We start from the raw sequence: 13,968 nt of genomic DNA on the forward strand, positions 1-13,968 counted from the left end.
ATAATGAGGTGTCAAGTTGACCCATTTAAATCATAAATATTTTAGCATCCACAGACATAAAGAATGGAACCAAACTCTTTTTATTAGATTACTCACATTTATCTTTAATTAATTACTGTCAATGTGGTTTTTTTTAATGTTTCTCATTCCTCTGGTCAGAGCACTCAGTGCTCACTTATGTAGGCTGCCAGAAGTACAAACTAAGGGTAAATAATGTAATTGAAGATTTAAGCAATTAAATTGATGTCGTGCAGAATGTAGTTTACACAAGGTCCAAACCTAGGATTATGTCTTCTACCTGTAACTTATAGAGGGAAAAAGTAGGTCATCAGTGTATCAAAAAGTGAGCACGATCTACTTGATTAAGCAAATGATTAAGAACAGCTGATAAATATTCCCAGTAAAAGTAAATGGAAAGGAACACAAACAAAATAATGAAAGAAATTACTTCGACCACTGGGATTCAATTCCCCTTTTAAATGTGCATTTTCTGAACAAACTGTGAAATTATATGTATGAAACAAAGATTACCATTATTATAGACACAGCAATAGAGTAAAAGAAAATGAGCGGCATGTGTGGATTCTGGCTTAAAGAAACTAGATTCAAGTGAAGCAGAGTGAATTACTGCGATTCTGGAAGGGTGGCTTACACATGGACATTTTTGCTGACAAGTGCTAATACACTTGGAGATCTGTACAGCTTTGACAGCTATGCAGCAGGCATCTGTTTATTTGTAGCTAAATGAACTGTCATTTCAATCTTTTAACGGCGTCAAATTCACTTATTGAAATCAATTTAGATAACAGGACAACAGTTCCATGCTTATAGTGCACACTGAATAAAAAAAAAGTCCTCCTTCACACTCATACAGCGAGAATAAAGAGATATTCAGAAAATGTATGCATATTGTTTCTTTTAATGCATTTGTAATTGTGGGCAGAAGTGAGATTATTTGGTCTCTTGTTGATTCTCTCCACTCAAACTAGGTCGAACTGCAGTTCCCAAATAATTCCAGCAGTAGTAAAACTCGGATGTTCCTAAGAGTCAGTCCAGCTGGTGTTAGCTCACCATGTAATTGTGGAAATCTAGCTCGAGGGTCTAAAACTTCAGTCACAGACAAAATGATTATTTACTGGTTTTAACTGCTTGCCATCAATACTGAATTCTTAAATTCCCAGCTCCTCGCTTAGTTTGATTGCAAGGCAAAGCATGACTGCCAGGGAGTAATGAAGTACTGCACTTATCATAAGCACAGCAATTACAACATTGTTATCTCATTAAGAAAATTTAAGCTGATTGGAAAGCCAATAATATGCCTATGTGTATTTGCACTGAAATACTAGAAAAGAGGACATCAATAAAATCTTAAAGACTTCCAAGAAAGTGTCAATCCCAAATGGGATGACCCCAACACTACAGGTGAAGGTTGAGCTTGAGGCAAGGTTAGAAAATTGCAGCGTTGATCTATTTATGTTGGTGGAAAATGGAGGGTGCCCATAGGAAAAAATAGTGCTGGGGGAAATGGGAGTTTAGTTAGGCAGGAGTCAATTATAAATGTTTGGAAACCTTAATTAAACAATGTTTCGTAATTTTCTTTCTTTTTGCCATTGTACAGTTGTGACATTCTTGGTGATTGATTTGATATTCACAACAGAGTCTGGCCATTTAAAAATTAGTATTGAAAAATCCATAGGAAGATGAGGTAACCAGTCAGGGAATTTACATAAAATTATAATATCATGCGAAGGTGTAAAAGGAAAAATATGAGACGTTTAGAGGGATAAATTCTGAGGCAAACAATAGTTATTCTACTTTTAAACTGCTCTGAAACCTTTCATGTCTGTTATGAAATGTAACTATATTTTTGAACTATACTGGTTACTGGCTAATGAATACCAAGGGAATGATCACATTGGTTCAGTTGTTGATATAACAAGTAACATTCGCGCCATACAATTTGCAGGCAATGACCACCTCCAACAAGAGAGAGTCTAACCACCTCCCCTTGACATTCAACGGCATTACCAACGCCGAATCCCCCACCATCAACATCCTGGGGGTCACCATTGACCAGAAACTTAACTGGACCAGCCATATAAATACTGTGGCTACAAGAGCAGGTCAGAGGCTGGGTATTCTGCGGCAAGTGACTCACCTCCTGACTCCCCAAAGCCTTTCCACCATCTACAAGGCACAAGTCAGGAGTGTGATAGAATACTCTCCACTTTCCTGGATGAGTGCAGCTCCAACAACATTCAAGAAGCTCGACACCATCCAGGACAAAGCAGTCCGCTTGATTGGCACACCATCCACCACCCTAAACATTCAGTCCCTTCACCACCGGCGCACAGTGGCTGCAGTGCGTACTATCCACAGGATGCACTGCAGCAACTCGCCAAGGTTCCTTCGACAGCACCTCCCAAACCCGCGACCTCTACCACCTAGAAGGACAAGAGCAGCAGGCACATGGGAACAACACCACCTGCACGTTCCCCTCCAAGTCACACACCATCCCGACTTGGAAATATATCGCCGTTCCTTCATCATCGCTGGGTCAATATCCTGGAACTCCCTTCCTAATAGCACTGTGGGAGAACCTTCACCACACGGACTGCAGCGGTTCAAGAAGGCGGCTCACCACCACCTTCTCAAGGGCAATTAGGGATGGGCAATAAATGCTGGCCTCGCCAGCGACGCCCACATCCCATGAATGAATAAAAAAAAACTGTTTTTGAATCCCAAAGTAACAATAACGTTGAAATCACTCCCTCATATCTGATGGCATTTTGTTCATATTAACTATTGTCAGAGGCTAAAGACATTTATTTTTTGGTTACTTGTGGTTATCAGAAACACATTAAAGTATTAGTGATTGTGATGTGACCAAGGCAAATTTATCAAGTGATAATGCACTGTTGATTACAGGAAAATAAGTCAGCATATCTCATACAACACAATCAGCATATAATAGCACTGTCAGTGTACATCATTTGGCACAGCCAACATATAACAGTACTATCAGTATATAATAAGTGTCATTGTTTAATACACAACACAGTCAGTTACTATCAGTGTATATCATATAACACAGCCAATATATAATATATCAGTCCAAATCATACAAGACAATCAATATATATACCAACGCTATTGGTATATATCATGCAACAGACTTAGTATATAATAGCAATGTCAATATACATCATATAACAGCGCTATCACTATATAACAGCATCATCAATGCACCTAATGTAATATAGTCAAGTGCTAAAGTCAGTGATTTCTAACAGGCAGTGTATAATATCAGTCACATATTAATATACAATAAGTATTTAGCAGTACTCTCGGTGTACATAACACAGTCATTACATAATAACACTGTCAGTGTACATCCTTTGGCACAGTCAATACATAACATTGTATATCCAATAGCACTGTCAATATATAACATCACTATACTGTGCATATAACAATCAGTATATAGCAACATTGTCAATGTATATAAGAGTCAGTATATAACAGCAGTGCATATAATAGTCAGTATACAATGGCACTTTCAGTGCATATAACACACTTGGCATTATTAGTGCATAAAACATAGTCTGTATATAACAAGACTGTCAGTATAATATACAGTTGGTGCATCTAAAACAGTATAGAACAGCATATATCATGCAGCAGTCAGTATAGAACAGCATATCTCAAGTAATAAAATGAGTGATGTGCATCATGTCATGTTTATTATTCATTAAAATTAAGCCAATCTTTTAACTAGCCAATGGGAAATGACTGCTGGTGGAGTCCCATGCTTAAAATATTAAATCCACATCGACAACATCCATTGTTAAACTGACTACAGGGCAAAAAGAAGTCAAACTTATCAATTACTAGCTCTTTCACAGGAATGTACAGATTCAGGGCTGAGACAACATATTTAGAGTTGATTAAAATGGCCTTATGTAACGTGATTTCCTTTATCATCTTCCAGCATAAAAACCACAGGAAAAAAACAGCATATTTGGAAAAAAATCCTCAGCAATTTTTACCACTTTCCCTGATGTTGTTGATTCTTTACCTGATTACAGTTCCAAAGGGACCAGTTACCTTCTGGCCCTCAACTGTCATTAAAAGCTGGGGATTAAACAATGTGTTGGTTTATTAATTTGTGAGACTTGACAGTGAGTATCAACCAACGACAGTCAAGCCCAGTCCTGTTCTCACCAAATATCCACGGACACACCCTACCACAAAGAGTTGCTGAATAATGAATAGTAGGTCCTGAAACAGGCATCAGGCTGTTAAGGGGCCTAACGCCTGTTTCAGACAGGTACCACAGAGCATGAGCAGCCGCCTCTGCCAATTACATGTCCAATTGAAGCACCTCAACTAACTTCCTAGCAGAAGTCAGCTGACTCAGCAAACCCTCTGCACAAACTTACTGGGTCTTTGGTGGAACCATGAAATCTCACCTTCAGTGAAAGGAAATTTGTCATTAAAATCTGAGGATTCAACAATAGTTTATCAACATTGTGGCAAGATAAAACCTTGTGCAGCCGGTCAGTACATTAACCTTTCTAAATGAAAATATCTTGCCTTCCCCCCAGCCCCGACCCCTTAGTTTCTCACAGCAATATAGAATCATTAACCAGCAGAGAAATCTGGCAGATAACCCACTCCTGGGCCTCTACCATCGCTGTTCTTGGGCTGATCCTGGGATAACTCACCTCTGTCTTCCCTTTCTACAGATTTTGAATCAGGCTGAATCTGCTTTGAGTACCTTTTCTTGTCTAAAAGCACAGACGGGCAGTTTTCACAGCTCTTACCTGTACTTTCCTCAAGGGTTAAGACCTCTAGCCTGGGACTGTAGTTCCCATAGCCAGCAGCAGTGAATGCTCGGATCTGGAATATGTAGGCTGTGCCGGGTTTCAGGTTATTTATGGTAGTTGATGTTGAGGTAGCTTTGACTGTGGAGTAAGTGCGTTCTTTTAGATTCTGGAAAACAAATAATTTGCATTAAAGACTGCAAATGGGAGAAAGGGAATTTATGATTTTGGAATCATTATACTAACTAAATGAACAGAATGTTTTTTTTATTTTTCAAAACATCTATGTTGTACACATCATAGAAAATGGAATATCCAGGAATGAGTTAAAGGCTGTTTATTCAATTGATAGATTCAAATAACATTCACAAACTACTTGGGCTTCGATCGTGCAGCTTATGACATCACCTGAACCTTGTGATTGAATTATAGCCTTGAAAGGTACTCCTGGGAATCTATTATTTTCTATCTAGTCGTAAAAATAGGCTTTTAAAGCTTATACCAGTCTATTATTTTAATACACTTTCATCTTTGTTCAGATTAAATCGCCGAAAAGGAAGAACCCAGCCTCCAAAAAGTCTCTGTTTAATACACAGAATTCGGCTCCAGTATCTAGTTCCAGCACTAATTCATTTTTATCACTTCATCTGCACAGCAAAAACAAGCTTCAAAGTGAATGCTTTCCACTTAGTAGAGAGAAGTCATTTACTGCTGTGGAGGGAGTGTGAGCAGCATTTTGCCGCCAGGTGGAATTACTCCCTGGGGCATTGTTATTGGTATATCAGGCAGTACCTGCCATGTTAATCTGATTAGTTAACGTCTGAAAGTTTAGAGACCAATTTTCTGTTGCACCTAGGTGATATCACTGCACTGATACTGTCCTGACCAATCACAGTGTTATGACTATGGCTTGTTTATGCACACTAATGACCATAAGGCTACATACTCTTTGTTCAGAGTTGGAGGTCTTTTATGGCCTGGTTGATTATTGACAACGTTTATTTTAAAAGTGAAGGCAAAAGTACATTGACACAGTCCACTGGAGCTCCAACACACTGTGGTTGCTGTGTTAAACCATGGGATTTCCCAGATAGTGCTGAATGCAATAGTGACATTGTGGGGTGGCAGTGGGCAGAAGCTGATGCTTCACCATGGAGAACAACAGTTGCCTTATGCTGTTTTTGCACACCTGCAACCAGCTGGTCACCTGTCTCTTCTCCGTGTAGCACTGGGGGAAACAAAAGAGGAAATGGACATGGAATAATAAAAACTGATATAAAATCCCAGAACACAAGACAACGAAGAAAGCCCGAAGGAGAGATGGAAACAAGATGTAGGCTGTCAGATAGTAGAAGAGGTATGGAAGCATATCCCAATGGCTGTAACAGGGCCAACTCAGGATAATGCACTAGCCTAAAGTTTCCAAGATGGCAAAGTACCTTCTCCACTTCCAGCGTGTATCAGAAAATTGCAGTCATGGTGCCTATGGTTTTCCGCAACACTCTGGCAGTGGGTGAGAGATCTGCCATCCAGCTCATAGACAATTTATCCCATTGAGTGTACAGCACTCCACATGTTGTTTCACAAATTCCACCCCTTCCTTTGGAGATGACTGTTGGAGGGGTTGTAGTCAGAAAGACACATCTTTTGTGACTCCCTAGAATTCAGTCATTTGGACAGGGGATAAGAGAGAGACAGGACTCACAACTCTTGCAGACTCAAGTCTGTGCCTTTTGGGCCTGCCCATTGGAGAACAAATTCCTGGCAGCACATATCCCTCACAAACACCCAGACCTCCCCCAAGGAAGGTAACTGTCAACTTAGAATATGGTCACTATTTTACAAAGATTTTCCTCTGTTTGTTTGGACTCCTAAAGCCACACATAGCGCATTGACTCAAACCTGTGAGATTGCTCTCCACATAGGCATGACCCACAATATCTCCCTGACTTATCCAAACCCAAGATGTTGCCAAACAATCCTGACCCCCAAATGTGAGTGGTGCCCAGCAATCCCAATGTGCCAATGAACTCTCCTGCAAGTGCCATGTGACCAAACTGTACAGCGACTAGTGACTTCACAAAATCTACATATCCATTTTCTGGTTAAAAAAAGACAAGAAACTACTCTACAAAATGGAGATGAGGTACCACCCAATTTTCCAAGAGTTTATTTGGTATCCAGTTTGTGAAACCATTTTCCTGCTTCTGTTGGCCTGCTCAAAAGCTCCCATTGTTTCATATTCTCCAATGCTTCTATAACGTTCAGCCAATCTTGCTGTTCTCCTGGAATAATTGCCACTTCTCCATCCTCAGGTCTGAGGCCCACAGACGTAAGCACGCCTGGTTCACAACTGTCCTGGTCTGGCTAGATCACATTAAGAATTACTTCATTTATCTCTGTGCAGCCAAATTTTGTAATATTTCAGGATTATCCTGGAGGGTAAGGCCTATCCCAAATTGATGACAACCCACCTCCACCAAACTCCCTCCACTTCCTTCATCCTCATGTCCAACACCAAGAGTGAGGAGCTCATGGATCCCTTCATTTTAAAGACTATCCATTCACTTACATCTCACTCCTCCTCCTCCAGCCCAGATGCCCTTCACCAATCTTCCCCTTATCCTAGCCACAACTTCATAACACTATGCAACTTCTCCCTCCAGACCTCATCAGGCTCATCTCCTCTTCTGACCCAATCTGTGACACACAACTACTTTTCCTTAGCCCAATCCGTGCTCACATCACTAATAATTCTCTTTCCTTAAGCTCTATTCTCTGCCCTTCAAAACTGTCATCATCACTCCCTTACTCAAAAAGCCTACACTTTCCACAACTACTGCCCTACATTTCCTATCTAAGTTTTCAAACAGGTCCTTACCATCCAGCTCCACACTCATCTCATCCATCATTCCTTGTTTGAATCTCTTTTATTTAGTTTCCAGCCTGCCAACATACTGAGAGTGCTTTGGTCAAAGTCAGCAACAACACCCTTTATGAATGTAACTATTGTACTTTATCCATCTACCCTCCTAGGCCTTTCCATAGCATTCAATACAGTTGATCATTCCATCTTCTTTCATTGCTTCTCTTCCATTGTCCACCTTTGTGGCACCGCTCTTGTGTGTTTCACTCCTTCCTGTCTCAACAACACAGTCAGCACATTTCCTACAATGAATTCCCTCCCAATTGTCACCTCGGAAATCCATCTCTTGTCCCTCCCATCTACTCCTATTTATGTCCTGTCTATCTACAACAACCTTAGGCGTAAGCACAGAGCGGGCATCGCAAACAGAGTGAGAACTTGAAAATTTAGTGAGAGTGGGAAGTAGGTGTAGAGGGGGAAGGAGGTGCTAATTTTTTTTTAAATGAGAAAAAAAAAGACAAAAAGTAATTATCTGTAAATAAATAGATAATTTAGCCGTGAGAAGTGGTGCAGGGAGGAGCCCCAGGTATCAGAACAAAAGCGGGAGCGGAGCAGAGTCGAGGGAAGCGGGGCTGAGCACCAGGGGAGGAGCTCCAGGTATCAGTACGGGAGTGGGTGGAGAGCGGAGTCGAGGGAAGTGGGGCTGAGCACCAGGGGAGGAGCCCCGGGTATCAGTACGGGAGCGGGGGAGGAGCAGAGCTGAGCACCAGGGGAGGAGCCCCGGGTATCAGTACGGGAGCGGGGGAGGAGCGGAGCTGAGCACCGGGGGAGGAGCCCCGGGTATCAGTACGGGAGCGGGGGAGGAGCGGAGCTGAGCACCAGGGGAGGAGCCCCGGGTATCAGTACGGGAGCGGGGGAGGAGCGGAGTCGAGAGAAGCGGGGCTGAGCACCAGGGGAGGAGCCCCGGGTATCAGTACGGGAGCGGGGGAGGAGCGGAGTCGAGAGAAGCGGGGCTGAGCACCAGGGGAGGAGCCCCGGGTATCAGTACGGGAGTGGGAGAGGAGCGGAGTCGAGAGAAGCGGGGCTGAGCACCAGGGGAGGAGCCCCGGGTATCAGTACGGGAGCGGGGGAGGAGCGGAGTCGAGAGAAGCGGGGCTGAGCACCAGGGGAGGAGCCCCGGGTATCAGTACGGGAGTGGGAGAGGAGCGGAGCTGAGCACCGGGGGAGGAGCCCCGGGTATCAGTACGGGAGCGGGGGAGGAGCGGAGCTGAGCACCAGGGGAGGAGCCTCGGGTATCAGTACAGGAGCGGGAGAGGAGCGGAGCTGAGCACCGGGGGAGGAGCCCCGGGTATCAGTACGGGAGTGGGAGAGGAGCGGAGTCGAGGGAAGCGGGGCTGAGCACCAGGGGAGGAGCCCCGGGTATCAGTACGGGAGTGGGAGAGGAGCGGAGTCGAGGGAAGCGGGGCTGAGCACCGGGGGAGGAGCCCCAGAGATCAATACAGAAGCAGGAGCGGAACAAAGTCGAGGGAAACAGAGCTGAGCACCGGGGGAGGAGCCCCAGAGATCAGTACAGAAGGAGGAGCGGAACAGAGTCAAGGGAAGCGGGGCTGAGCAGTGGGGTACGAGCCCTTTCCCCATTCACTAACCGGTATTTAGCATTGAATACCAGTGAGGGTGCCGAACCTCGAAGGAGTGCAGTCCTGAGCATGGCACCATGGGGCAAAGGACCACACAGGGGGGCACAATGAAGAGTAGAAATGCAGTAGTCATAGGGGATTCGATAGTCGGGGGACAGACAGGCATTTCTGTGACCGCTGACATGAGTCCCGCACGGTGTGTTGCCTCCCTAGTGCCAGGGTAAAGGACATCACGGAAAGGGTGCAGAATATTCTGCGGGGGGGAGAGGAACAGCCAGAAGTCATGGTCTATGTGGGTACCAACGACACAGCTTAGAAAAGAGATGAGGTCCTGCGGTTAGAATTTCAGCAAGTTAAAAAGCAGAACTTCAAAGGTAGTAATCTCTGGATTACTCCCAGTGCCACGCATTAGTAAGTACAGAAATAGGAAGATAAGGCAGGTTAATGCGTGGTTAGAGACATGGTGCAAGAGAGAAGGTTTCAGATTCTTGCGGCATTGGGACCAGTTCTGGGACAGGAGGGACCTGTTCAAGACGGACGGATTGCACCTCAACAGAGCCGCGACCAATGTCCTTGCAAAAAGATTCACTAGTGCTTTGGGGGAGGAGGGTTTATGCAAATCTGGCAGGGGGATGGGCACCAGGATGTAGCATTAGGAGAAGCAAGGTGCACAAAGGATTGGGAGAGACAGGTAGCACTAGAGTAAGAAATAGTACAGTGTTAGGTGGGATCAGACTAAGAGAGAATGTGAGAAGGTCTAAGATAGGTTTACAGTGCATGTGTGTAAATAAGGTTGGTGAGCTGCAGGTGCAAATAGCCACATGGGAATATGATGTTGTGGCAATAACGGAGACCCGGCTTAAAAAAGGGCAGGATTGGGTATTAAATATTCCTGGATACAAGGTGTTCAGGAAAGATAGGGAAGGAAAAAAATGAGTGGGGGGAGGGTGGTGGGTGGCAGTATTGATTAAGGAGAATATTGCAGTGCTGGAGAGAGAGGATGTCCTGGAGGGGTCATGGTCAGAATCTATTTGGTTAGAGTTAAGAAACAATAGAGGTGTCATTAACTACTGGGTGTATTCTATAGGCTAGCAAATAGCGGAAAGGATATAGAGGAGCAAATTTGCAGGGAAATTACAGTGAGTTGCAAGAACTATAAATTAGTGATAATGGGGGACTTCAACTATCCTAATGTAGACTGGGATAGTAATAGTTTAAAGGGCAAAAGGGGGGAGGAATTTCTTCTTCTGGAGAACTTTCTTGATCAGTATGTTTCCGGCCCAACGAAGAACGAAGCATTACTGGATTTAGTTCTAGTGGCAGAGGGCATGGCTGAGGTACTGAATAAGTACTTTGCATCTGTCTTTAACAAGGAAGAAGATGCTGCCAAAGTCACAGTAAAAGAAGAGCTAGTTAAGGTACTGGATGGGCTAAAAATTGATAAAGTGGAGGTACTAAAAAGGCTGGCTGCACTTAAAGTAGATAAATCACCTGGTCCGGATGGGATGCATCCTAGGTTGCTGAGGGAAGTAAGGCTAGAAATTGCAGAGGTGTTGGCCATAATCTTCCAATCCTCCTTAGCAATGGGGGTGGTGCCAGAGGACTGGAGAATTGCAAATGTTACACCCGTGTTCAAAAAAGGGTGTCAGGATAAATCCAGCAACTACAGGCCAGTCAGTTTAACCTCAGTGGTGGGGAAGCTTTTAGAAACCATAATCCGGGACAAAATTAAAAGTCACTTGGACAAGAGTGGATTAATAAAGGAAAGCCAGCACGGATTTGTTAAAGACAAATCGTGTTTAACTAACTTGCTTGAGCTTTTTGATGAGATAATAGAGAGGGTTGGTGAGGGTACTACGGTTGATGTTGTGTATATGTGTATATGTGGCACTTTTGATAAAGTGCCACATAATAGGCTTGTCAGCAAAATTGAAGCCCATGGAATAAAAGGGGAAGTGGCAGCATGGATACAAAATTGGCAAAGTGACAGGAAACAGAGAGTAGTGATGAATGGTTGTTCTTCAGACTGGAGGAAAGTATACAGTGGTGTTTCTCAGGGGTCAGTACTACGACCATTGCTTTTTTTGATATATATACAAAGGCGATATGAGGAAAAACTTTTTTACGCAGCGAGTAATTATGATCTGGAATGTGCTGCTTGAAAGGGTGGTGGATACAGATTCAATTGTGGCTTTCAAAAAAGAATTGGATAAATACTTGAAGGGAAAAAATTTGCAGTGTTACTAGGCAAGGGAAAGGGAAAGGGACTAACTGGGTTACTCTTACAAAGAGCCGGTACAGGCTCGATGGGCCAAATGGGCTTTCTGTGCTGTAACCATTCTATGATTCTATAAGTTCAGCTTCCATTTATATGCAAAAAACATCTAGCACCAGTCACCGCCACTGACTCCAAGACTATCATTGTGCTGTTTTTAAGGAGGTGGAATTGTCACCATGGTAAAGTCACTCTCCAGCCAGTGGTACAATGTTCACATACAGATGAGAGCCTAATGATGTAGGTGACAACCAGCTAGCTTCACAGTGTTTATTTTTATTATACTTTAATAAAATCTAAGTAATGCCATGGAAAATTTCACTGTGGGAGATTACCCTACAACAACCTGAACTTTATCCTCTGGTTGGCAATGGAGATTTGATTCTTGACAATTTTCTTCTCTCTTCCTCTCTTTGCTAGGGATGACAATGTCTACCTCTTTAAAATGGAGACTACAAGCTTTTAGTATGAAATGAAGGCAAGTGATTGAGCACTTCCTCCCAAAAGAAAGTTAAGGTGACAGGGTTTTTTGCCTGGAAACACAGGAGAATGCAAAGTTTATTAACATGTCAGCACTTCAGCCAAGTGACCATTATTCATGTGTTATCCTTAGCCTTGACCATAAGGGGAATCATAACTAAATCATATCCTATTCTCACCCAATGTCTATACATACGGACTTTCAGCAGAGATGACTGGATAGCAGTTGGGGTTGGGAGACTTTGCTGATTTTCTCCTTCATAAAGCAGGAAGAAACCAATACTCTGGCTGAGATCAGCTACCTTGCACAAACCGGGGATCAAACCTGGGACCTTCCTGTCTCTCTGGTTCACCTACTCACTAGATTAACCCCCCATTGCATCGGAAGAACCTTGGCACTGAGGTTTCTAATCTGAGCTGACCCAAGAGCTTCCCAATAATATGACGCTAGACTTTTGACAAAATGATAACATTGTTTAGTTGGAAACAGTGTTAGATCTTTTGGTTTGAGGTTTTTGATGAATCAGCAGAGTGTGAGTGCAGGTATTTATGTGCCAGTGCAGCCCTCACCTTCTCATAGTACTTGATTTCATATTCTGTGATGACTCCATTGGGATGCTCCGGTTCCTTCCAGGAGAGATTGACATCCCTCTGCTGCACTCTATTCTTCATTACGCCACTAACCTGTGAGGGAGCTGTTTGGACAAGCAATGTCAATAAGCGCTGGACAAACTCACTCCAAGACTAAAATCAAAATGTCAAAACCAATCAGCCAAATATCCCTGCAGTTTCATTAAAACACTTCCTATTGTCTTCAGTTGGGGATCTTATGAATATTTAAATCAGAGTTTGTTAATGTTTATAGTCATAACAGAAATTTAAATTAAAGTGGAAATATGGGAAGATGATTTTGTTCAACACAATGCGAAATAACAATGATTTTGAGAAAAAATTATGTAAATTTATTTAAATTCAGGCAATGAAAATATGTGCAGATTATTGTTGTGGTAAAGAGAGGACTGAATTGTTTCTCTGAAATAGGGATTTTCTTTCTGCACAATTAAATTTCCATCTCAAAACTGCCCAACAACTATCTGTCTTTTTTGCTCATTTCTATAGTATTTTCTGAGGGAAGAGACTTATAAAACTTTTGACTTGTTGAAATAATTATAGTCGTAACAGCAACACGTTTGTGTCAGGTATACCCCGTGACTACTCATCTTTCATATCTGTGTGAACTTGCTCCATGTGGTTGTTAAACTGGAATTTCTTAAAACATTTGTTGGCTGAAAATAATGCTCTTAACAAATCAGTTTTATAACCTTTGGAGAGCGCTGTGAATTGGTTTATTGTGAGGGGGCGGGGGAGGAGAGATATTGACTTCTCCTTCCCTAAATCCCCAGATGCATATTTCTTAAGAGGAAATTTCATTTGTTTGCTCCAGGTAAAAGGACCTGAAAATTCCTTGGGGGTTCTCCGGCCGGTGGGAGATCAGCAGAACCCCCGGAAAAGAGGTGTAAATGGCCATTTTCAGTCACCAGTCTCCCGTCGAAGTTGCAGCGGGAGATTGGGAGAAGCCGTGGGGACATTCAGGGGCACTATGATTTTTCAGATATAAAACATTTTAAATTAGGAAATAAGAGTTAGAACTTTGTCAACTTTTGTGATGCAGAGCTTTTTAAATTTAGCCTTTACTCTCCTTAATCAATTTTCTAAACACAGAAAAAAATAGTACATTAACCTTCTTCTTAGTATACATGCAATTATTTCAATAAATAAAACTATACATTGCTTTAATTACAGAACCAATTGCATCTCTCATAGTATTGATTGAAATGTACCAGAAAGCTGCACGATGAAAGCGGGCAAACTATATTGTTCTCA

The 13,968-nt window shown here is 42.7% G+C and overlaps 1 protein-coding gene across 6 annotated transcripts in view; it reads right to left on the reverse strand.

Annotated features, from left to right (window-relative positions):
• LOC137321905 (ephrin type-A receptor 7) overlaps positions 1–13,968 on the reverse strand; it is a 238,076-nt gene that overhangs the window by 37,735 nt on the left and 186,373 nt on the right. For all 6 annotated transcript variants that reach the window (XM_067984759.1, XM_067984758.1, XM_067984757.1 and 3 more), the window contains exons 6-7: positions 12,655–12,779; positions 4,827–4,995 (exon numbers count right to left, since the gene is read on the reverse strand). In XM_067984759.1, the coding sequence (XP_067840860.1) occupies positions 4,827–4,995; positions 12,655–12,779 (294 nt within the window). The remainder of the gene's footprint in view (positions 1–4,826; positions 4,996–12,654; positions 12,780–13,968) is intronic.

This window comes from Heptranchias perlo, chromosome 5 (genome assembly GCF_035084215.1).
Source record: "Heptranchias perlo isolate sHepPer1 chromosome 5, sHepPer1.hap1, whole genome shotgun sequence".
NCBI classification, from domain to species: Eukaryota; Metazoa; Chordata; class Chondrichthyes; order Hexanchiformes; family Hexanchidae; genus Heptranchias; species Heptranchias perlo.